Consider the following 26,027-nt stretch of genomic DNA (forward strand, 5'->3'; position numbering starts at 1 on the left):
ACTGCTTTTCCCAAAGGGTGTGAATCTATGGAATTCACTACCCATTGACGCAGTAAATATATTTAAGGCAAGGTTGGGTAGATTTTGACGTAGAAAGGGAATTAAGGGATATGGTGAAAAGGCAAGAAGGTGGAGATGAGCCCATCATCAGACAACACAACAGCACAGAAACAGGGCCTTCAGCTCGCTATTACAGAGCGAATGACCTAGGTTTGAATCCCGTGCTGTCTGAAAGAAGTTTGTACGTTCTCCCTATATCTGCATGGGTTTCCTCCCACCCTTCAAAAACATTCTGGAGTTGTAGGTTAATTGGAGTATTTGAGCAGCACGGACTCATGTTACTGTGCTGTATGTCTAAGTTTTAAAAATATTAATTTAAAATACTCTGTGCCCAACTCTTATTCTGCCTCATGCCACTGACCTGCACCCAGACCCTAGTTCTCCTATCCAAGTTTTTCTTAAATCTCAAATCTGAATTTGCAGCTTTTTTCCACACTCACCGTGAACAAGTTTCCCCTAATGTTCCCTTTCAACATTTTACCTTTTACCCTTAATCCATGCTCTCCAGTTACTTATACTCGGTCCCATAACAAACGTTAACAAGGCCGACAATAGGTGTTTCGTGCATTGGGTGTAACTCTTGCGTCTTTAGCTCCTGGTTAGATTGGTTATTATTGTTTAGTTGCAACAGCCCCATTTGTTTCAGTACATGGTAAATTCAGATATACAATGTACTGAAAATTACAGAACTCAAATTTCAACATGAATCATACTTGCGCAGCAATTTTCTTAATTGACATTAGCTGCACAGCTCAATATTTCTGTGTTTGCTCTTATTTTATAAAACCACTACTGAAGAAAGAAAGAAGAGGCAGGAATTGAAGGCAGAGTCACTTGGCTTCAACCAGACAGGTGCTGAGAGTTTTGTTTAGAAGGATGCTTCCATAAATATCTAAGTTTAATCATCACGATGCTGGTCCCCAACCTCCTCTCACTGCTCCCTTCAGGCAGAAGGTACAGAACCTGGGATCAAGAAGTTCTGGGATCAAGAACAGCTTTTATCCAACAGCGATCAGGCTCCACCCACCCCTAAACTATTCCAGGATCACACACAAAAAAAACTGCATGCTGAAATGCCCCTTTTTTTCCCCTCTTGGACAATTGTGACCAAATGATCTCAACATTTATATTTATACACAAAAAGTAGCGGGAACCTGGAATGCATTTCTGGGGGTGATGGTGGAGGCTGAAACAGTGGGGGTATTTAAGAGACTCAGTGCGGTTTTCGCACAGAGGAACTACTGACATGGTCTTTGCCCTCAGACAGCTCCAAGAAAAGTGCAGAGAACAAAACAAAGGACTCTACATCACCTTTGTTGACCTCACCAAAGCCTTCGACAACGTGAGGAGGAAAGGGCTTTGGCAAATACTAGAGCGCATCGGATGTCCCCCAAAGTTCCTCAACATGGTTATCCAACTGCACGAAAACCAACAAGGTCGGGTCAGATACAGCAATGAGCTCTCTGAACCCTTCTCCATTAACAATGGCGTGAAGCAAGGCTGTGTTCTCGCACCAACCCTCTTTTCAATCTTCTTCAGCATGATGCTGAACCAAGCCATGAAAGACCTCAACAATGAAGATGCTGTTTACATCGGGTACCGCACAGATGGCAGTCTCTTCAATCTGAGGCGCCTGCAAGCTCACACCAAGACATAAGAGCAACTTGTCCGTGAACTACTCTTTGCAGACGATGCCGCTTTAGTTGCCCATTCAGAGCCAGCTCTTCAGCGCTTGACGTCCTGTTTTGCGGAAACTGCCAAAATGTTTGGCCTGGAAGTCAGCCTGAAGAAAACTGAGGTCCTCCATCAGCCAGCTCACCACCATGACTACCAGCCCCCCCCCACATCTCCATCGGGCACACAAAACGGTCAACCAGTTTACCTATCTCGGCTGCACCATTTCATCGGATGCAAGGATCAACAACGAGATAGACAACAGACTCGCCAAGGCAAATAGTGCCTTTGGAAGTCTACACAAGAGAGTCTGGAAAAACAACCAACTGAAAAACCTCACAAAGATTAGCGTATACAGAGCCGTTGTCATACCCACACTCCTGTTCAGCTCCGAATCATGGGTCCTCTACCGGCATCACCTACGGCTCCTAGAACGCTTCCACCAGCGTTGTCTCCGTTCCATCCTCAACATTCATTGGAGCGACTTCATCCCTAACATTGAAGTACTCGAGATGGTAGAGGCCAACAGCATCGAATCCACGCTGCTGAAGATCCAACTGCTCTAGGTAGGTCACGTCTCCAGAATGGAGGACCATCGCCTTCCCAAGGTCGTTTTATATGGTGAGCTCTCCACTGGCCACCGTGACAGAGGTGCACCAAAGAAAAGGTACAAGGACTGCCTAAAGAAATCTCTTGGTGCCTGCCACATTGACCACCGCCAGTGGGCTGATAACGCCTCAAACCGTGCATCTTGGCGCCTCACAGTTTGGCGGGCAGCAACCTCCTTTGAAGAAGAGCGCAGAGCCCACCTCACTGACAAAAGGCAAAGGAGGAAAAACCCAACACCCAACCCCAACCAACCAATTTCCCCCTGCAACCGCTGCAATCGTGTCTGCCTGTCCCGCATCGGACTTGTCAGCCACAAACGAGCCTGCAGCTGACGTGGACTTTTTACCCCCTCCATAAATCTTCGTCCGCGAAGCCAAGCCAAAAAGACCTTATGTACCGGTGTGGCTGCAGCAAGAATTCTGGTTAATCTGGGTATAACAAACTCATCTCAATCTCTCCAACTTAACCAAATACTTGGTTGCAATCTAAGATTTTACATGTCAGTATTCCTGTCAAAGACAGAATTAGATCATTGGTCTTAAAACATTTCATGTTGTTTAGGGAATTCATTTGTCTTTTAATAGAGCAGGACATTTAATATGACATGAAATTGCCTCTGCACCCTCTCGAATCCTGGCTCCAATACATGGTTCCAGTCTCCAGCAGTCCGTTCGGGGCCCCTGCACACAGCCTGTGTGAATCCCTCAGCCTCCAAGCAGCTCACAGTCTGCTGCCGTGGTTACCATTCTGTTGGATCCTTCATTGCTGAGCCCTAAATCCTTAACTCCTTACTGCATCTGCAGTAACTTGTTTCTATAAACAAATTTCTGGGCACTGGGGTCCAAACAAAAAGTCAATGGGTCTGACGGAACCAAACGCTCTGAAATATGGACACTTAAGGTGGGTTCGGCAATAGAACAGTGAATGAGAAATTTCTGCAGCCAAAGGGTGGTGAATCTGTTGATTTTTTTTTTGGCCAGATTGCCGTTAAGGCCAACTAATTGGGTAGATTTAAAACAATTCTTGATTAGTATTGTTGTCAAAGGTTATGGGGAGCAGGTAGAATGGAGTTAAATTGAATGGTGGAGCAGACAGTGGGTGGGCTGTGCCTTAATTTTGCTCCTGTCTTATGAAAGGTATATAGCAGAGAGAAGTGAATCGGTGGAATTCTCAACCCTCGGATCCAGTAGAGGCTGTCTCATTGAATGTATTGAAGACAAATGGATAGGCTGATATCAGATACTATTTAGTCATGTAACAGAATGGCATTATTATTTAATCGCCTTTAGTCTGACTTGGCACGAGTCAAAAAGAGAAGAACAAGAGTTCCCTCAGTCACTGAATTCACCTCCTATGCTCAGGTAGCCTCTCCAGTTCCGTTCAAATCAGAATGACAACCTGATCCCACATCCAAACCTCCAGCAGGATGAGGAGGCCTTCAGCCCCCATTGCCTTTTGGGAGCCTTTCTTGCCCTCAGCACCCTCTCTAATTCTGATAGCTGGTTCTCAAGAGTCAATCTCCAGCAGCCTGGAGTGGTTTTTGAAGAATAGAATTAGGTTCATGGGAAACAGGTGGGAAAGTGGAACCAAGACACCGGCAAAATGGAATGGCAGAGCAGGCTCAATGGTCTACACCAATTTCTTAAGTTCTTCTAGCCTTCATGGATCAGGCATTGAATATTAACTTGATAATAAAACACAACACTATTTAACATTGTACCTTTCATAAATGTTTATTTAAAAAAAAACATTGAACATTCTCCCAGTTTGAGGAAAGCAAATAAAGTCATTTGGCATTTAGTGTTAATTTGTAACATATATATCAATGTAGGGCAGTCTGTACCAATTTTAGCCTCTAAACAGTGGTTTCAAAAACATCTTTAAACTATTGAACAGTAAAGCACAAAGAACAAATGCATTGTGGGATTTTCCCCACCTCACACATTTCAAATAAAAAAAACAATGTTCCAAAGTGAAAACAAAGCCTTAGCCAAAGTATGAAATGTGTGCAAGGTGTACTTCCAGCTCTGTTGCACGGACATACGTAAACCATTCAGATAAAAAGCAAGGACATATTTCACGCAGGTAAGTGTTTTGTGAAAAATATTAACAGTAGTATTGCCCCTTCAATCTCCTCAGGGACACCCATCTTTTGTTCTTCACACATTAAACATACAAAAAGAAACACATTTTCTGAAAGGCAAGGATTGAATGCTTTCTCTGCAATACTCAAAGCTCATCTTTGCTCTATAAGGGCAGCTGGTAAGTGAGAAGCGCATGGATAAATCCACACATGAGGAACCCGACTTCTTTAAAAAAAAAACGTATATTTACAATATGACAGATTACGTTTTATTAGTTCTGAAATTGTAAGTGATGCAATCCTGATTCGAGAAGAAAATGTTCTTCTTTGAACTTGTGCATCTCGGTCAGGGCGACCATGTAATCACTAATGTCCACACACCCCCAAGTTTGATATGTTGAGATTTTCCCTTTCTACAAAAATCAATATGACAGCTAAAAACCGATGTTCTACATTAAATCTAATGAGGAATTTTCCTCATCTCCATATTCACTTTTCCTCCAAGGTGAGGAAGTGAATGCAAAACTGAGTGGTCAAGTTTCAGGTAAATTTTCACCACTGAGCTATTGTGAAATGTGGATTTCCAAGAGCTAATACCCGATTCACGGAACTTCTTTTGCAGCTATGGAAACAGGCTGCTGCATTTCTGAAGACGTCTTGAGGACTGGCCTTGTGTGGGAGACAGATAACTGCAGCCCAAATGTAACAGATGACGCTACTGTTTTTAAACAAGATTCAGCAATGAATAAAACGTTATGGATTCAAAATGTTTAAGTTCTTCCCTTACGCCTCAAAATTCTCTAAGATTGGCACAAGTAGAATCAAATACATGTAGAGAATGGCTAGAAAAAAATACTGTGCAGATTATGGGGTCACAGTCACCTTGTGGATGTGTGTACAAAATTGACATTCTTGGATAACAGTGCCCACCTTTGATGGTGGCTGAGATATTCCCAGCAAAGGTGCACTTTAACAAGCAGAAACATCGACAAGTTACAAATCCTCCCTGATGCAAGCTCTGATAATGCACAGTTCAAATCCATATATGACAGAGACTCGGATCAACCTTCACTTTAAATAATAATTAGATTATGTTCATGAGCGTGAAATTTTTCAACTCTGCTTAATGTCAACAAATCCCCAATTATCACTACATCTGGTGCGTGTCAATGAAGATAAACGGTCACGTTAGAGTACAAGATCATCTTCCTACTGAACTAGGACATGAAAAAGTGCAGGTTCAACTCAAGCACGGGGGTCCCAGTTTGGCACTCACTGGGCATCGTGCAGTTCTATTGCAGAACCACAGCAGCCAGCATCATTCCACACACATTCTCTAATGCCTACTCCATGCTGTTTCAGACAGGTATCCAGTGCAAAGATGGTCTTCACACCCAGACAGGTAAGAGGCAACATTCAGCATCATCTTCCTTGAGCCCTGTGCGCCAGTCACACGATGATAGGATTCGACCTGGCAGCGATATTCACCACAATGAGCCTGCCTGCACTGTTTGATCTCACGTAGAGGGACTACACTGGGCTGCAAGGAAGGTGTTCTATTTTTTCCACCCCATTCTTTGTTACTAATAGAATGAGCAGTGGTGGCAATATGCACATAATATGGGCAGTGCCTCAGCCGCAATATATCCCAGCCGCAAATTCGGGTTAATTTCAGATAGATTCTGATTACAATCCCAACTGTCTTATCCTCTCTCGTCACGATATTAAGAAAATGAAACCACCAGGCCATGACTTTTGTGTATTTACCAGACAGCTTTCCAGCTGATGTCCCCCCCCCCCACCTCAACTAAAGATACTTAATTCTTGATTGCAAAATGTGCATAATTCAATCATCCCACTAAATGAAAACACAAGAAATTAAAAAAAACACTTCTTTTAAGACAAAGACATCCACATTACTTGCATCTGGCACATACACACATGCAGAATATATCAAGAATCACCAAAATCTCAGCCCCAACACACCTCCATTACTTTTGAGGAGCAAGGAGAAACTTAGTTCATCAAAGTGAATAAAACATTAAATGAAGAGGTTAAATTAAATCCCTATTACTTCAAATTAACCTGGAAGCTTTGCTGCTAAACAAATTATCGAAAAGAATTCAAACATCAGGAATCACTTTCACTATGAAGAATTATTTTGGTGTATTTATCAACTGTTCCAAGTAAAATTAGATGTTGAGAGAGCTACTGAGTTTGGCTTGTTGGGGAGGGTGGGGTTGGAAATATTGCTGCAACTCGCTCCTTGTTGCAATGACAACATGAAATGCTTATTGAATGATACAATTCAGTACTCCTAGTGCACTTCAGAGTGTTCACTCCTGGTAAAGGTTCCATTATTGTCATGTAATACTACATTTAGAATGTAAAATACATGAAATTCTTTAACTTTGTCTATCGTAAGGAAGACAGAGATCACCACTTTATCAAGCACTCCTTACAGGAATGAGGCCCCAGCAAGAAACAAACTCTTGATCCCTGGTTTACAAGACCAGTGCTCTAACCACCGAGCTATCCATGCCAACCAAAAATTTGCACACCAGTTTAATTGGATCAAGCAGTCCAAAGCTAGAAGGGATTAATGTTCACAACTGACAATTCATTTCAAAAGTAATAACAATGTCTTGGTTAGATCCCAGGATTCCTCCCCAGCCCCCATCCACTGCAGGAAAAAGTCTATCAGACTCGGTTCTCAAGCACAAACACCCATCCACCCAATTAATCAGACAGACATGAGAACTAACAGAGATTTCAGTGCCTAAAAGCTGGAATTTAGAAGGCACTGGGACTGCAAGTTCCATTTGAAAATGTATTTCACCGCATCATAATTTTTCAGGTGTACAAGGGCATTCAGCTTTTATGATGCTGTCCACAACCCACATGCTTTCCTGTCACCCAGACCCACACACAGAACATTTATGTTTGAGAAAGCAATTGCATTCACTTAAAATTCCAAGACTGTGCCATTCCTTCACTTCCACGTTGTAACCTCTCCCACATTTATTACACTGCTTTCTCAGTTTCCCCAATCAGGAATTATAAGATTGAAGGAAATTAATAAATGAGGCATACTCAAAGTAAATAAATGTCAAATAATTTATGCTCTTTCAAATATTTTCAGTGCCTGTGTGATCAAGTGGACATTGGATCAGAAGCAAATGGCACAACTTCTCACTTCCCCTCCACGGAACAACAGGCTAAACTGTAACTCTGTGAGAAAACAGACTGTGATTCTCAACTTGTGGTTCTAATGGTATTACACAATATTAGAGAGATTGCATAGGAGCCCTAGGATCTATGCCACATTCATTCAATTAAGTGGTCAATCACAGACTAAAGAGAACATACTGAAAGGAAACTGTGGCAGATGAGCCAAGACAGTACACAGTAGTATTTCAGTCACTGGAACAGATGTAAAGAACTGGGAATTAATTCAGCTTAGTATACATTTTGGACGCAAGATGTATCAACGACACAATGCAGTTAAAACACAAAACAAGTAGCAGAATTTATGTGAAATGAAAAATCTAGTGTTTAACCCCATCATAAAAATACACTGCTTTGAGGAAATGGTTAAAATATACTTTGGAGCATAGAAGAACTGAACCAGAAGCACCTTGTGTTTGACTTGTTGTGACATTAATTTAAAAATCAACCCTCGTTAATCCACTTCTTTAAACAATTAACCCATGCATAACAGGAATCCCAGAGTTAAACTGTCAATTTGTTGATTCTGTTTCACTACGAGTGGCCAAAAATATGCAATGCAAGTCTTCCTGCAAATTTAAACACCCAAACTTAATGGTGCAACTCCTAAACCTAACCTCATCTATTTGAGGCGTACAGCTTGTAATGAGACTGCTGTTACAGTTTGAAGCGTACAGCTTGTAATGAGACTGCTGTTACAGTTTGAAGCGTACAGCTGGTACAGTTTGAAGGGTCTGTAATGAGACTGCTATTACAGACTGATATTGGACATACAGCAATTTGGTGAAACTGAGGGAGCTTGGATTCAAGCTGGACCATCTGCAGTTGTAGATGTGAAGAAATGCCAGAAACACCAGAAAATGAAAGGAAAGCTTTCTGATTCCTTGGAGCTTTTCACCACACAGGCTGCTGCAAACATCGGCCGAACATATCAGTTCCATCAGCATAGCACCCACTGAGCAAAACAGCCTGACAAGTGTCTGGAACAAGACTTGCACAACCTTCTGAACCAGAGATGCTCCATGATGAGTGCACAAGAATTGTTTTTAACAGCTCCAACACTTTCAAGCACTAAAGGAACGATGAATAAAGATGAAAACAGAACCCGGGGGGGTGGGGGGGTGGGGGAAAGATGAACACAAAAGCCAGGCATTGAATTCCAGTCTAGCTGGACCTTCAACAAAACCAATTTGCACCAAACAAATCTGCCAGGGAAACGCAGCAGGTCATGCAACATCCATAGGAAGGGTAACAACGTTTTGGACGCAAAACATTGGTTACCCTTCATTTCCTACGGATGCTGCCTGATCTGCTGTGTTTCCCTGGCACGTTTGTGAGTTGCACTCAACCCCAGCATTTACAGACTTTCTTGTTCAAAACCTATTTGCAAATGCTTCCTAATGTCACCCCAGCAAAGCCACAAAGTGCACAGCACCACAGTGAGAACTTATAAAGGGAGTTTTCCCAGCCACAGGTCCACATTCTGCTTGGGTCACTGCTAAAGCCAGTTGAGAAGAGAATATTTGCCCTCTTGATCACTTTGTGGTTGTCAAACACTTGGAATAACCCTACAGGTGTCCAGGATCTCCTGTTTTAGTACTGTGTAAATAGTGGTAGCACAAATGAAAGCTCTAGTCCAGTTCACTTCCTCATTCAAATATCCCAAGAGGACTAAATTTTCACATAAATTCCATGCAGTCTTTGAGGGGAAAGGCAAGAAAAGTAATTGAATATTTTAATGGTCATGTACCGTTTCAAACCCAACACTAAGAATTTTTGAAATTTTCAAACTATTACTGGTATTTAATTTTTAACAAACCAAACTCACATTCACTTTTGACGGCTGTACACAGCCATGTTACCTCATGGCTCATGTAAGGGAATAGTCCTGTGAATCTTGTCTGCCCTTTCTGCATCCAGATACTCTGATAATAGTCTTCCCTGACGAACCTCTTTGCAGGCAGCTGGTATTTTTAAGAAATAACAGTTTGTAAATTAAATGACTGCCTTGGCAATGAATGTGTGTGAAAGGTCAATTGCATTCACCGTCAGACAAGAAGCTGAGCTTTAACCATCAGAGAGACCACCTAACAAATTCATTTTCTGTTCAACAGGCTTGTTTCCATCTTGACAATGTTCACCATATTCTATTCTGCCACAGAAGTCCAAAGACAAGTTTTCCTTCTCTCAAAGGAGTGAGCGTCTTCAGCAATATGTGGGGGGGGATTTGATTGTGGAGAAAAAGAGAAGGAATTCACAAAATTCTCAACAACACTATAACTTGGCAAGTCCCAACACCAGATGATCTCCGTGGTATACAGAAAACACTGTGGATCTTACTGCAGTGCCCACAAAGGGTGAAGATCACCAAGCCAGTACAAAAAAGGGCTTGTTGAAGAATAACAATCTGGAAAGATAGCTCAGCTACCCTAAGGTATTGGGTAATTTAAATTAATAGAAATGTCCCAGATTGATATACGAGAGGCAGCTTTCAACTTGTTACTTAAATTGTCATAGAAACTATATTAATAATGTCAGTTTACTTAAAAAAAAATTAGAAAAGATGGAGCAATGGCATAGTTTTATTATTTTGAGAAAACAAATGATAAAATAATGTGTGCAATGTCCACAATATTATTAATATTACCCAAATCACAAGCAGCAGATTGAACTTTAACTTAGTTTGTCACTATAAATCAGGAATGGCCTTCACCCAATGTCTCTTTCTGATCCAGAGTTCTCAAACTTTTGTTCCCCGCTCACATAAATCAGGAATGGCCTTCACCCAATGTCTCTTTCTGATCCAGAGTTCTCAAACTTTTGTTCCCCACTCACATACTAACCATACAGCACTTGGGGCATAAGATGCTATAGGTGCTCTTTGGCAAGAGATTACTCAAGGTGGGATGTGAGTTGGGAAAAAACGTTGAGAACCACTGTCCGAGTCAGGCTAAAAGCGGACAGCTCATTTCATCACAGGCATCCTGTCAGCAGGTGAAAGAAAGCTCAAAATGTTTCTCTCCTACCAACTTGAGACATTTTTGCAGTAAATAAGAGCAATGCTGTACCAACAGAAGCATTTTAGTCAAAGCCACAGCTGCCATCTCCCTGAGCAATACCACTGGCAACAGGCTGGCAGAGGTGGGGGAGCAAGTGAAGCTTTTAGGTCACACCCAAAGGATAAAGTCAATTTTCTACCCAAACCTGCAATCTCCAATAAATTAAAAATAGTCCATTTTTAAGCAAGTTGTGATAGTACTTTTTCCCCCAATGACAATTGTCCTGTCCAACGATTTATGTCCATAGGTAAAATTGGGAGAAAATGGAAAAGGTGCAGAGAATGAGTGTTCTCAGACAATTAATCGGCAGTTTTTAATTTCATTGGGAAAGTTAATTGAAGACACTCATCCCCTACTGATGGGCAAGAGTTGGGGTGAGCATTCTCAAACCATCAGCTGCAAAGGAGAAAGACTTAAAACACAAGATGCTTGGAGGAAATTTGCAAATGACATCAAGGCAACATCACCACAGAATTTGACAAATGCTGCAAATGTGATGAACAGACATAAATTTAAAAAAAATATAATTTCTCACTACCGATAACAAAAAAACCAAATGCATTGGAGTAAGGTCGTGATAGGGGAAAAAGCTAATATATAGTTGAAGAAAGGAATGATAATCTGTTGCAGCAACATAAATATGTTCAATTAATGGTGGGGCAATGAAATAAAGTTCAGAAAATTTAACAGGATGCATTATCAATATACAATTACAAATGGAATTTTTCAAAATTAACAATTTTCTTCGGCAGTTCCATTCACCGTGTAAAACAAAAAGATAAATATGGAAAATGAGAATCAAATAAAGTTGCTCACCATCAGGGTCTTTGGTCAAAGACCATGCGTGTGTTCATCACTTCTCCATAGCATCAACGGTTGTATTTGAATGGAGCAAGGGGATGCAAAAACTCAATTATATAGCACGTCCGCCAAGTGTGAACAATACTTTGTTTTACATACAGCTTAAAATGCAGATTTGACCCTCCACTCAAAGGAGAAAACGTACCTTCAATTTTTGCATAATCAAGCGCAATGTTAACAAGCCCGAGACATTGGCGTGGGTGCTACAAATAGGAAGCGGATCATTTTAGCCGTGTGTGTGTGTGAGTATCAGTAAAATGCGCTATATCCTTCCCTAATCTTTCATCATTCCTTAGCCAGCTCATAATCCAGTGGGCCAAATGGCAGGATTGACCAGCTCAACCGATGCACTATGGTACAGAATACAATTTTACCTGTGTATATTTATATATAAAAACACCTTTCACAGCAGTGCAGACATGTATGGTCACAGTATATTTGTGCACTTTTCTTTTGTAATGTTCATTTCTATAGTCCTCAAAATACAAGATAACTTAAAATCTAACAATCAATTATATAGGTGTCAGTTATTCGAGAACTCAATTTCTGTACATTTTGTCACTGGCATCCTGCCAGCAGGTGGAAGAATACATTTTTGCAGTAAAGAAGAGCAATGCTGTACCAGCAGAAACATTTTAGTCAAAGCCACAGCTGCCATCTCCCTGAGCAATACCACTGGCTGGCAGAAGGGTTTGGGAGGGGGGGTGGGGGAGCAAGTGAAGCTTTTAGGTCACACCCAGATTTACTGTCACACCAAGAGGCTAAATTAATTTTCCACCCAAACCAGTAATCCCCAATAGATTTTTAAACAAGTCCATTCTTAAGCAAGTTATGATATCACTTGCTCCCCAATAACAATTGTCCTGTCCAACGATTTAGTGTCAATAGGTAAAATTGGGGGAATGAAAGGTTGTCTCTCAGCTGCAGAGAACAAATTTTCAGACAATTCAATTAATCTGCATCTTAGAATTTCAATGGGAATGGTATTTACAGACACTCATCCCCTACTGTTGGACAAGAGTTGGGGCCGGCATTCTCATACCATCAGCAACAAAGGGAAAGGCTTTGGCTGGTAAAGCAAAAGCTTATTGTTTTCAGCTCCTCCACATGCAAGGTTAGCAGAACCGGCCAGAGTGAACGGTCTTCAGGCACTCAGACGCATTCTTCAGCTGACATCAGAAGAGGATTGATGTACTCAAAGCCTTCGAATTCTGACTGGTCGATTTTCTTCACAGCATCACTGGGGAAACAAAAGGAAGATCAAAAATCCAGGGCTGAATGATGCAGTGGATGAAGTAACCCTTAATTGGGCGGCATGGTTAACGCGGCCTTATTACATGGTAGTGACCCAGGTTCAAATCCAGTGGTGCCTGTAAGAAGTTTGCATGTTTTCCCCATGTCTGTGTGGGCTTTTCCCAGGTGTTCCAGTTTTCTCCCACCCTCCAAATTGTACAGGTTATAGGTTAATTTGGACAGCATGGGTTTAAATGGCCAGAATCAGCTTCTACCATGCTGCAAAATACAAAACTGTGGGATAAGAAATCTTTAGTCTACAATTTCAAGATCTAATCGTTAACAACCCTGCCCAGATTGTTATAAGAAATCTTTTCTTCCTCCACGTCTGGTAGTTGTTTCCTTTATTTGTGTAACCTCCAGGGGTTAAATAAAGATCATGTTTATTACAAGTGAACAGTTACTTCTCAGATCTTTTGAGAAACCATTTGCACTGCAACCTTTTTATAGGCAATTGCCACATGCAAGTCTGCAAGGCAATTTGATATAGAATTAGCAGATGACCTGGCAGCAGGCTATTTGATTATAAATTAGGCAGATTGGGTGCAGTGTAGAGGGATGTCAGGATGAATGAAGAAAAAGGTTGAGGATATAACCAAGGCAACAGTCTGGGACCTGCTGATGCAGATGAAAAGCTGCAGTGCTGACACTCCAGATTCTCAGTGGATCGGAGTCACAACAAATAACCACATCATAATATCCAAAAAATGATCAAAATGACCAAAGAAAATTGTTCACATCATCAAGCCACTAAACTTTGCATGTGTATAGAAAAATTAGTGGAGCCAACAGCCATTCTCAATGAGGGGAGGTGGGGGTTGGTGGTCACAGAGAGAAAATATTTTAAATTTTTTTAATATAATCAATAAGAGAGAAGTACGGAAGAAAGCAATTAAACGACTGCTTTACAGAGAAGGGGGTCCATAAATTGAGCAGAGTCCCCAGGTTGGGGGGGAGAGAGGGAGGGGGCAGAGCCAAAAAAAAGTCGCGAATGGCTGGTTTAAAATAAGACTGGATTTTTAAAAAAAAATTTAAATATGAGCTTGACTTTCCTTTCACCTTCCTGTCTAAAATGCACATTAGCAAATTAAGAACTCGTATGGAGAGATTAAAGTGGATTCTCTTCCTTGGAACAAAAATACCAACACAATGAAAATTATATTGGTACAGGGGTTGTAGTTTGATACAAGTCCACCATGTTCTCAGAAGGATGTGATTGAGTTCCAGGTTTCCAGCATAGATTCACAAGGACACAGTCAGAACTGATGGGCTTCAGCAATAGGGGTGGAGTGGTGAGAACTGGTTGGGTTAGGAGTTTTCCCGGAAGAGAAGGATGCTGGGGCACGGTTGGAACATTACAGGTTTATAAAGCCATGAGAAGCATAGATAAGGTCATAGTCTTTTTTCCCAGGGTAGGAGAATCTAAAACTAGAGGACATGGGTTAAAGGCGAGGAGAGAAAAGTTCAAAAGGGATCTGAAAGGTAAGTGTGTGCTGGGTATCTGGATTGAACTGCCAGAGGAAGAGGTGGGTTCAATTACGTCTGCTTATGGATAGGAAAGATAGATAGCAGCCATTCTCAATTTTTTTGTTTGGCTACAGCCCTCCTAGAACTCTGCTCAAAGTTTGTGAGCCCTCCTTCCCCGTGAATCAGTCAAGTTTTGGTTTCTTCTGTACTTTTCTCCTTTAGATTACATAAAAAACAAAAGAAAGCAAGGCATTTACTTAAGTATGCTGTGGCCCGAGGGTCGTAGGGCCCCTGTTGCAAATGGCTGGTTTAGAGAGTACAGTGGAACCCAGATTTAACATGTCCCAATTTAACGCAAATTCGGATATAACGCGACAAGTCGCTGGACCACTTAACGTCCAAGTCTTTGAAATAGGACGTTAAACAAGCCCATTTTAAAAGATGCAGTACCAGGGATGGCCACCTTGTGGTGCAGCAGATGTTTAGAAGTGGCGCATCTAAATTATTATGGTAAATAGTCATGTTTATCTTGGGCATTGATGAAGGGGGGGATAATGTGGTGCCGAGAACAGGTTGGGGGAAGGAGGGTGGTGGTGGTAAGGTGCCGAGAATGAGGTTGAGGCGGCGTGCTGCTGAGAACGTGGTGGTGGCCGCCACGAAGAGAGGGGAGTGGGAAGGGGCAAATGCTGGCAACAATGGAGGGAAGTGGGGGGGGGGGGGGGCGTGTCACTGCTAACAGAGGGGAGTGGGGGGGGGCGGGTGAATGCCATCGCGAATAGAGGGGGGTGGGGGCGTGTGCCACCACAACTGGTTGGTGGGGGGCCTTGCTACTGCAATCAATGTGTGTATATATTGTACGCAGTAGTGAAACCCCAATTTAACACGACTCCTTTTTTTGTGATGAGAGATTTTGGACCCCAACCATCATGTGGTAATGGGGTTCCACTATACCATATATGGGACCAGCTAAGGAAGGCACCTTGGTTGGCAAGGACTAGTTAGGCCGAAGGACCTGAACAACTCTAAGAAAACATTGTGGAAAAGAGAATGCATTGCGACTGGGCTCAATATTAACTTTTATATTGGGTGGACATATAAAAAGGAACATTTTATCCAGCCAATATTGGAAAGAGCAACACCAAGTGAGCCGCAAATGGCTTCCTTGCGACACAAAGATTTCAAACACTTCCTAAATTCTGAAATTTACTCAAAGCAATTAACAGGTTATGTTAATTTGTTTTTGTAGAACAAATCTAGTTCAAAACCTATAAACATTCTTGGTTTAGATGCCACTTGTAAACATCCTCACTTCCTTTGCAACACATCAGTAATTACAATTAAATCCAAGGCAAATTAAACTATTAAAAAATAAATCATGAAAGGGCAAAACAATTTTTAGTAACAAAGTTCATTACTTTGCTTTGGGTCAGACTTCAATTGATTGCTTCTTCAAACCAAGGTAACAGACAATCCTTTCCATTTTCTGAGAAGATAAATGACCGAAGGCCTACTTACTCATCATCTGGAGTGAGCTGGACGGGTTCATTGGTGAACTGGGAGTCAAAGTTGTCAAGACCGTATTCACCAGAAATGTGTGGCTTGAAAGGTGGGATGATCTGTCTCTGTTCCATCTAAATCCAGCAGCAAGAAAAAAAAAGCAAATTGTTTCAATCTCACCAGAATTAAATTGCTTTTTCACTAATTATGCAGCCACGTTCATTCTGTCAGCTGCGCAAGTTTATTGTCATGTTTACCAAGATGTGAGCAGTCCAGTTAGAGATCTCATACATGGTACAAGTAAGACAGGACAAAAGGGAAGAGTTCTGCTTTGAGGTTCATTCAAGAGTCTGATAACAGTGGGAAAGAAACTATCCTTGAATCTGATGGTGAGATTCCATACTCGCGAATTTTCTTCTTAATGAGAGGGGGGGGGGTGAAGAGAGTGGGATGTTTTTTAATATGTTGGCTGCTTATCCAAGACAGCGGGAATTATAAAGTGAGTAAATGGAAGGGGGGTGGGGGGGGGGGGGGGGGAGAGAGGAATGTATGTGCGTGTGATAGTTGAAGGCACGTTCACAATCCTCTGCAGTTTCTTGCGATCTTGGGTGGAGCAGTTCCCATCCCACGCAGTGATGTACCCTGACAGGATGCTTTTAATGGTGCAGCTGTAGAGGTGGTTGAGAGATGCAAATAGGCTAAATTTGTTAAGGTTTCTGAGGAAGTCGAGGCACTGATGCACTTTCCTGGTCACTGCATTGACATGGGTGCACCAAGACAGGTCAATGGAGATGTCAAACTTAAAGTTGTCTACTATCTCCACCTCAGCACTGTGGGTGTGCACTGGGGAATGCACACCACCCTTCCTCTGGAAGTCCTTTATTGGCTCTTGGGTCTTGCTGATAAAGGGCTACAGCTTGTTGTCCTGTAGGATTTGGGTGTGAAATGACCTTGTTGGAAAACAGTGAGGTTGAGTGTTCCTCTGGGGCACATAATGCAAGACATGTTCTCAGCACTGTGAATCGTCCAGATGCATGGATGGGTGGGGGTCAGCAGGAAGAGCAAGTTAAGGACTGTGACTCAACAGTGAGTACCTGAGATTGACATCTTTGCACCTGCAAAAACCAGGATAGCGTTTCTGCTTCTCTGGTACCAGGGTCAAGGATGGACAACCATCACCTTTTTTCTGGCCGACAGTATATTTGTATATCACACACAGAGTAGTGGATGCCTGGGATGCATTGCCTGTGGTGGAGGTGGTGCAATAAGGACTTTTAAAAGACAGAGACATGGATACAAGAAAAAATAGATAGTGATGGGTGTAAAGTTGTGAAGGATTCAATCATTGAGAAAGGTAACAAATATAAGTCAGCACAAAATTGTGGGCCGAAGGGCCTGAACTGTGATGTTATTGCTTTTAGCAAGTGGATTCTGAAGGGAAAGGTTCACATTGTAACAAACAACACTGATAATGTGAGAATGACAAAAAAGGGCCCAGGCGCTGGAATCTGGAGCAAAGAAACAAACCACTGGAGGAATTCAGGTCAGGCTGTATCTGTGGAGAGAACATTTTCAGGATTGCATGTAAAGGGGATATAGTCAGTATAAAGGGGGGTGAAGCAAGAACTGGGAAGCAATAGGTGGATCCAAGTGAGGAGGGTTTGACGGGCAGATGGAGCCAGATGGGGGAGAGAAGGCTGGAGATAGAGACCGCGGCTCTAACAAATGGCCTTTGCAGAGCATTTGCAAGGCACCTGCACACCACCCTCTCTGCCCTCTTCATTGGCGGCAAGGCCCAATGCAAATAGGAGGTACAGCTCCTATTTCACCTGGAGAGTCTACAAGACAATGGCATGAACAACAAATTTCCCCATTTCAGGCAATCATCTCCCATGCTCCCCCTTTTCTCCCTTCTAACCCATCTTCAATCATCTTACCTAATTTTTGTCTCCCCTCCTTCCTCGTATGGTTCTATCTACCCTCCTTCTCTCCCCCAGGTTCCAAACATCATCCCCCTTGTCAGATTCCAATATTGCCGGTCTCTGTGCTCCTGCTTCTCACCCTCCAGCAGAAGTCTCCACCTCCACTTTCTCCATCTGCCTTTCTGTCCATCTTTACCTCCAAATCCTACCCCCCCCCCCCCACCCAGCTCCATCTGTCCACCATCCTTCAGAGATGTGGGGAGAATCTGCAGACTGGCACTTCCAACAGGGGAAATCATATTTTCTTGAAGCAAAAAGGGGAAATTATACACGATTTATACAAGAAAATTTGCAAGGGTCGCGTGTAAGTCACTGAAGATACTCAGCATGTCATGTAACCTGTTGAGTTTATCAAGCACTTTTGTATCTTGCAAATTATACACCAAGTGCTGGTCAGTGTTTCTCTTATTTACTGAAAAATCTACTTCCCTTCTCCAATGAAGCCCTGTGTGCACACTTCCTCATGCATTAATTTAGATTTGTTCTGTAAAATGCTTTTAAACTCTCACTATCAGGGCCTCAAAAAAGATCTTAATGTCATCACAAGAGATCGATACTTTTGCTTTTTTTCCCCAAGTTTAAGTTTATCATCAAGTGCAGTGGAGAGGTTTGTGAGCCATCCAATTAGACACTCCATGCATGGAACAGCATATGAACTGTTACACAGAGGTGCAAAATTGAGAGATCCCTGCACAGCTAAGGCAACATAACTGGCGTGAGCTTCATTCAGGAGTCTGACAGAAGCGGGAAAGAAATTGTCCTGAATCTGATTTGGAACAAAAGTTAAAGTCACTAAAGCCATCAATGGTTTCTCCAGACAGGAGTCAGAATGGAGAGCAAACCTGTAAATGATGGGTCAAATGGCCTCTGTCACAAGACAAAAAGTAGTTGGCCCATCTGCCATTATGAGCTGCTTCCCTCTTTGCAATCAGCCTCCCTTCCCATAACCCTTGATGCTCTAATCAAATACCTGTCAATCTCTGCCTTAAATACACCCAACAACCTCGCTTCCACAGCCGCCTATAGCAACAAGTTCCACAGACTCACGACCAACTAAAGAAATTTTCCTGCATCTTTGTTTTAAATCGACACCCCTTTATTCTGAAGTTGTGCCCTCTTGTTTGAGAATCCCCTTCCATGGGAAACATCCTTGCCACATCTACTCTCCAGGTCTTTCAGCATTTGAAAAAGCCTCTGAGGTGTCTCCCCACACCCCCATCCTTCTGCACTCCAATGAGTACAGTTCAAGAGCCGACATTTGTTCCTCATATGCTAATAGTTTAATTCCTGTTGATGCTGTAACAATTCTACAGTGAATATAAAGGTCCCACAAGGAAAAATGATTTGGTTTGACCACCATAACTTTATTCTGAAGATTATTCCTTCCAAACTCACCAAGTCCCAGTCTACATTGCGGAAGAAGGGATTTCCCTGAATATCAGCAAATCCTGTCTGTGGGTGGCATCCAAGTCGCTCAGCTGGATCCTGGAATGAAATAAGATGAACAAGACAATAGTGCAGGTACAGAGGTTGGCGTAAGAAAGCAAATGGCATTTGCAATTGAAGGAATACAGCAGTTAAAATGCAACCTGATCGGTTACTGGCAATTCCAAGGATTGTGTGAGACAAACTGAACGTGCCAGACAGAGCAATACCAATAGATGAAACATCATGAACGAACATTACCAACTCCTTACAAGTTAAATAAAACGATATTCGTATCCTGCCATCATCTTGCATTTTTAGAAGAATCAACAGTAAAATACAGACAATAAAAGTAGTTTGGGACCAGTACCTTATTGAGAAATCCCTTTAAAACACTTGCAGCTTTGACAGAGAGGGAACGTGGAATACGTATCTGTTTTTCCAAAATGACTGAAATGTGCAAAGATAAAACTTTTGAGTCAAGAATGAACATTAATCCAATATCTGATGCAACGCACTGTTGGTCCACACAAATCATCTTATGCCCCTTAACAGTTCATTTCCAGTAAGAAAATAGACTCTAAATTAGAACTAGAATCAATGGATGTGTGCATTAAGGATCAGGAATGGAACCACCCAATGGTCCTAAATTTAAGTATTAAAAAATAATGATCAGAAATAGAAAGACTCTAGTTTCTTTCTGGGTCTGAATGCTCAGGATCCCAAGAGGTACAAATGAGGCCAACTCTGATAAATGATTTGCTACAAGATCATTTTGGTTTGTTACATCATTTCGGTTTCTTAAGATCAAGAAAAATATCCATCGCCTAAGGGCCCCGGAGTATGAGATAATTTCACTAAACTTCAAGAAAGATAGATAAATCTGAATTCCATCCTCAGAATATGCATCTCAACTCAGAGCAAGTAATGCAACAGAGTTTCAGACCTCTTAAGATCTTGAAAACACTGGTGTGGTCTCACTGAAACATCAGTTTTGTCCAATGCAAATATTTACATTTTGTCTTCATGACAGGGCGCTACCAAACAGCAGTTAGACAAAAGAATCAGAACTTTGCATGATGCAATCAAAATTCTGTTTCTGATTGAGCCAAGAAATAAAAAATTAGGTTAGGAGAAAAGGGAACCGCTGAATTTAGACCAGGTTTTGCTCCAGGAATAATGCAGAATAATCGTACAAACAGATGAGAATCCAGTGAGCATGTCATAATTAGCACCATTATTCACCACAATTTGAGCACATTACAGCCCAATTCCATTTTCTTACATTATTTCTTATCCAGGTTGAAGTGAAAGTTAGGTTACAATTTAAGGGTCAAAAAAACCCCACCTTGTCCTTGTTGAAAAACTGCCGGAGGGTACCAGCAACACTCAAGAACTGTTTAGTTCAGGCTATCAAGTCCAGCTCTGGTGCACAACTGAGTTCCGTTCTTCTCAACTCAAGAAGTATAAATGATTCAAGAATTCCTTATTGTCATCTAATAGTACAGAATATTACACAAAATTGCATTCTGCCTGCTGTAAGGAAGGCGAAGAGTCATCGTCAGTGTCACCCAGCGGTCCTTACGGCATGAGTGAAAGAGAAACAAAAGAGAATCCCTTCAGAGTCATTAAGTGTCCGTGAATTCTCCTGCGGCCACACAGATCCTGGCTCGATTCATCTGCAACCCAAGCTCCAGATTCAAACCTCTGACATGATGAAGAAGCCTTCAGCAATGAGACTCTTTATGCCCTCAGCACCTTCTCGAATACTGGCTCCAATACCTGGTTCCCACGAGTCAGTCTCCAGCAGCCTGCGGCTTGCGCAGGTCACCTGACTGCAAGTTGCCTGGAACCTGGGTGGGTCCCTCTGCCGCTGAGCCCCTTGCCTGGTCATTGTCCTATCAGGTAGTCTCCTCGGTTTCTTCTCAATGGGGGAACAAAGGTTGTGATAGTGGGAGAAAAGTGAATCATTTTAATTTCAAACAACCTTTCAGTCAGTGAACTGCAGATCTCTGACTTGACAGGAAAGGGATATTATCAGTGGGACTAAATGAATTCTCAGAGGGAATTATATTCTATGACTGTGACAATTCTGTTACCTGGATTCATGAATAAGGGATGGAAGTTTCTAACAGTCAAGTTGAAAGGTACATTCGCACAGATATGAAAGAGTAGGGACTAGCTTTGCTGTAGGAACAATCTACAAAACTAAAGACATTTCCATCTTTTAAAGTAAAAGATAAAGGACTTTCTTCTCAGACAGTCCCTCAGGATGGAGAGGCACTTCTTTCCATTCCAGATTTAGAATCAGAATTTATTGTCATTAACATGTAATGAAATTCTGTGTTTTGTGGCAGCGTCACAGGGCAAACATTCATATTATAACCATCTTACAACATTACTATAAAAAGTAAAAATAATGGTGCATGAAAAGTAAGGCAGTGTCTTTGGTTCATTGATTATTCAAGGCAGAGGGTAAGAAACTGTCCCTGTGCCACTGAGTGCTCGTCTTTAGTCTCCTGTAACAGAGTGAAGAGGCTCTTTGAGGATAGAGGCTATTTTTTTTTTAAGATACTGCCTCATCAATGGAGTGAAGTCTGGTGCCTGTGATATCTCAGGCCGAGTTAACAACCCTCTGGAGTTCATTCTTGTCCTGAGAGCTGGTGCCTCTATACTAGGAAGTGATGCAACCAGCTTGAGTGCTCTCCACAGTACAGCTGTAGAAGTTTACAAGTCTTCAGTGACATACGGAATCTCCTCAGACACCTCACAAAGTAGCCACTGGTGAATCTTCTTTGTGATTGCATCAACACGGAGGCTCCAGGACAGATCCTCAGAGATGTTCACATCCAGGAATTTTAAGTTCTTACCCTTTCCACTACTGAGCCCTCAATGAGGACTGGGTCGTGTTCCCCAAACTTCCTCCTGAAGTCCACAATCGCCTCCTTGGTTTTGCTGACGTTGAGTGCAAGGTTGTTGTCATTACACAATTTCACAAGCTGATCCATTTCCCTCTTGTATGCTTTCTCGCTGCAGTTTGGAATTCTGCGGACAACTGTGGTGCCATCAGCATACTTATAGATGGTACTGAAATTGTGTTTGGCCACACAGTTGTGGGTGATGATGGGTTTTGAAACGTTTGTTACGGTGAAAATTCACTGAAAAGCTTTCTGGAGGCTGAAACTGAGCGTGATTAACCTCTGGCCAAATGTCCAGATACTCAAATTATTTGCGGCGGCAAGAACATATCTAGTGTTAGGGCTGTGGCACTCTTGGGAAGTGGGAGGAACCAGGTATCTTTGTACCTGCATTGATGAGATATTATCAGCGAGACAGTAGTTGAGGAAAAGATGACAGCTGGTTTGCCCACTGCTGGGCCTCGTCATTTCCCGGAAGGAGCAAAGAGTTGGCACTACCAGACATCTGCACCATATATCCAATGTTTCCAGCAAATACATTGGGTGCCACCTCTGCCCTGCCGACCCACAGGATTTGAGTTGACTGGGAAACGGGGATAGTTCCGCTTGGCTTTGAACACTACAATGTGTTCTTCCAGCTCTCTTTTTTGGCTTTATAGTTGTTGACAATGTCATATAAACACAATGCTGGAGAAACAGTGTATTTTATACAGCAAAGATAAAGAGACATAACCAACGTTTCGGGCTTGATCCCTTCATCAATGTATGAGCAAAATATAGACAAGTGCTGAACAAAATGATGGCGGGGGGGGGGGGTGCAGGGGGAAGGACCACAGTCTCAAAGGCAGGTGGTGACAGATGGATAAGGAAAGAAAGGCACACTACTAAGCAGGGGGAGGGGGGGATTTGCTCTGTGAATGGAGAGGGAAGGGGGCGGAGAGCTGGAGGAAAGAAGACAAAGGGAAAGAGAACAGAGGGAGAACTGAGATACCATCCGGTTGGAGAACGTCCAGATAGAAAACCAAGGGTGTTCCTTCAATTTACTTGATGGGATAGTACAAGGCCATGGACAGTCATGTGAACATGGAACTGGGGTGCAGAATTGAGTAGTTGGCCACTGGGAGATCCCTGTTACTGATACGGACAGAGCAAATGTGCTGAGAAATGTAATTCACCCTCCTTGATCCACCTATTACCTCCTGCCTTTAGAACTCTGCTCCTCCCCATGCCCCTCTACCCCCACCATTCTATTCAGGGCACCTGCATACATTTTGCTCCTACCTTGAAGGGCAAGCCTGAAACCTTGGTTATGTATCATTATCTTTACTAAAAAGTACACTGATCAGCTGAGTTTCTCCAGCATTGTGTTTTTACTTCAGACTTTCTTGTTTTGTGTCTATTACATTGTCGGCCTGTTTCGGGAGTTTATCAATGCTGGCTGATTGAAAGGTGCCCATCAGATGCCCCCAAACTTGCATAGGCATGCAACTTGAACAGGCTTGTCTGGACCCCCAAGTGTGGCCTCTGGTGAATTATCAGTGGGGACAGGCTTTATGCAAAAACCGCGGGGGCGTGAATCCACAACAAGTATGTGCTTGGGGGGGGGAATGGGGGAACGTGGCGTTGGACAAACTTGGGGTTCTTCTCACAGCAGGGTCTGAAGGGAGACCTGAGAGAAGTTTATGAAATTATGAAAGTCATGGTCGGGTAGACAATCACAATCTTTTTCTCCAGGGTAAAAATAACAACCTCCAGAGGACAAGAATTGAAGGGATGAGGAAGATTGAGGTAGGGTCAAGCACATGCAAAAGTTCTCAACGGACACATGAATGCATAGGGAATAAATGGATATGTATTATTGGTACGTGCAAGCAGCAGTCTTACTGTGTTTCTGTGCTGTACTGTTTTACATTCTATGACATGGTTTCTTGCTTTTGAACAATGAAGTGTACTTTCCCTCATCATTGATTTGCATCCAAGCGAATTCCCCTTTGTTCCTCCCCCTTCTGTGTGCTCATTATCACAGCCTGAGAAACTAGTTTAAAGGTTATTTCACACAGGCCAAACCAATATGCAAATATTCAGTTTATAAACAGCACCCTCTACTGGATCCAAGTTTCTCTTGTTGCTCAAGCTAAAGTGAAAAATTACAAGGAGAAAAGAGTCGAGCTGCACCTTGGAAAAGGTAATCCTCAGTGTTCTGGTCTGGATTATCTGAACTCCCGACAATATCAAACGGCGATCGCCCTGCCATCATTTCAAACATCAACACGCCCAGAGCCCACCAATCCACACTGAAACCTGGAAATCAAACAGACGATTGTTATTTAAATAAAGTACAAGGTCTCAATATTGGAAAAATAATTAGTGCTGTGAAATTTTATTCTGGCATCTCCTCCTGCCCCTTTTTCTGAATAGTCTGTCAAATAAAACTCTCTGCCAATATTATGCTCCATCTGGCCATGAAGAGATGGATAATGAATAGTGACTGCTGTTTGTCATTTCCCCAAGAAACCCAGCACTGAACTGATAACAGTTGAATGAACTGGATCAAATTCATCCAAGATTTCGGTGATATTTAATTAGGGACATGTTTGATGAAAGTGTCAAGGCAATTTTTTTCCTCCAATCTCTCCTTCCAACAAAACAAGTTTATTTTCACAAATAATAATCAACTTATTCCAAAATTTATAAGAACTATTTCCCATTTTTTTTGACTCATGGGATCAAACTTTGAACCAGCTATATCAAGCTGACAGGAGCTACAAATAGAATGGATGGAGGGGAGGGTAGTGTGTATGATGAATTGAGCAATGTTCACAAACCCCAGCAGTTAATTGCCAAACAGGTTAGGTGATTCATTTTTACAATGACTAAACGAGTATTGTAAGCATGCATTAAGAACAAGACGACATCAAACTACGAGAAGCCAATTTAAATTTATACAGGTACTTGATTTTAAATGGACGCAACAGTGTCACCTATTAATTTTAAGAAAAATATTCAACAGCATATATAGATTAAAAAAAACCATAAACGATGCCGCAATATTTAGCGAGGACATTTAACCAACATTGCATCTAACTCAGTTAAAGACCCAAAATTACTACCCGAGTTCTTAATCGCAGTACCCCAAGTTAAGCAACTTTAAAGTAATAACTAGTCAGAAATGAGTCAATTCGTGTATTTAATAAACATGTTCAAACACCACAACATGGAAAATGGAATTACACAAAGGAGACACTGAACTCATTCAACCTGGATGAATGATCCATCCAAAAGGGTCCACCTCTTGTTCTTTCTCTCAAGCAGCCATTTACAATGGGGCCGTACAACCCCAACCCCACGCCTTAGGGGCTACAGCATATTTAAGTTGGGGGGGGGGGGGGAGAAAGAAACATGGACTGAAATCATGAAATCTTTTAATGTTTTTTTTTAAACAACTAAATAACTGCTTTTCAGTTGCACCTATAACTTTGAGCAGTCCTGAAGAGACCCCAGCCAAAAAAAAGAGTGAGAATGCCTGGTAGAGAGCCTTCTAACTGTTTCAAGTACCTAGCAAGTCTCACTTTGTGAGATACCTTTGAATCTCCTTCCACTATCTTTTCAGGCAGTGCACTCCAGATCATAATTCACACCCAGATTCATGCCTATTGAATAATTTAAAAAAAAAATCTGGCATTGATCTTCCGATTACTTCTCAACCTTGCACACCAGGTAAATGTTTTAAAAATAGGATAAGCCGTCGTAAAAAAATAAACAATCTGCGAAAGAGGAGAGGCAGGTAGATTAACGGTTAGTTTTTTGTGGAGAACAGCCATCAGAGGTTAGCTGGGGCTGACTTTTTTGGATTCTGCTTGATACTCCACCT

At 42.1% G+C, this 26,027-nt stretch overlaps 1 protein-coding gene across 3 annotated transcripts in view; it reads right to left on the reverse strand.

Annotated features, from left to right (window-relative positions):
• Window positions 1-4,057: 4,057 nt before the first annotated feature.
• Window positions 4,058-26,027, reverse strand: part of prkci (protein kinase C, iota) — a 77,271-nt gene continuing 55,301 nt past the window's right edge. For all 3 annotated transcript variants that reach the window (XM_069897521.1, XM_069897522.1, XM_069897523.1), the window contains 5 exons: window positions 24,332-24,457; window positions 19,609-19,688; window positions 19,209-19,298; window positions 15,850-15,965; window positions 4,058-12,814 (listed from right to left, as the gene is read on the reverse strand). In XM_069897521.1, coding sequence (XP_069753622.1) covers window positions 12,727-12,814; window positions 15,850-15,965; window positions 19,209-19,298; window positions 19,609-19,688; window positions 24,332-24,457 — 500 coding nt within the window. In that variant the 3' untranslated portion in view covers window positions 4,058-12,726. The remainder of the gene's footprint in view (window positions 12,815-15,849; window positions 15,966-19,208; window positions 19,299-19,608; window positions 19,689-24,331; window positions 24,458-26,027) is intronic.

The sequence above is a fragment of the Narcine bancroftii genome, chromosome 9 (assembly GCF_036971445.1).
Source record: "Narcine bancroftii isolate sNarBan1 chromosome 9, sNarBan1.hap1, whole genome shotgun sequence".
NCBI classification, from domain to species: Eukaryota; Metazoa; Chordata; class Chondrichthyes; order Torpediniformes; family Narcinidae; genus Narcine; species Narcine bancroftii.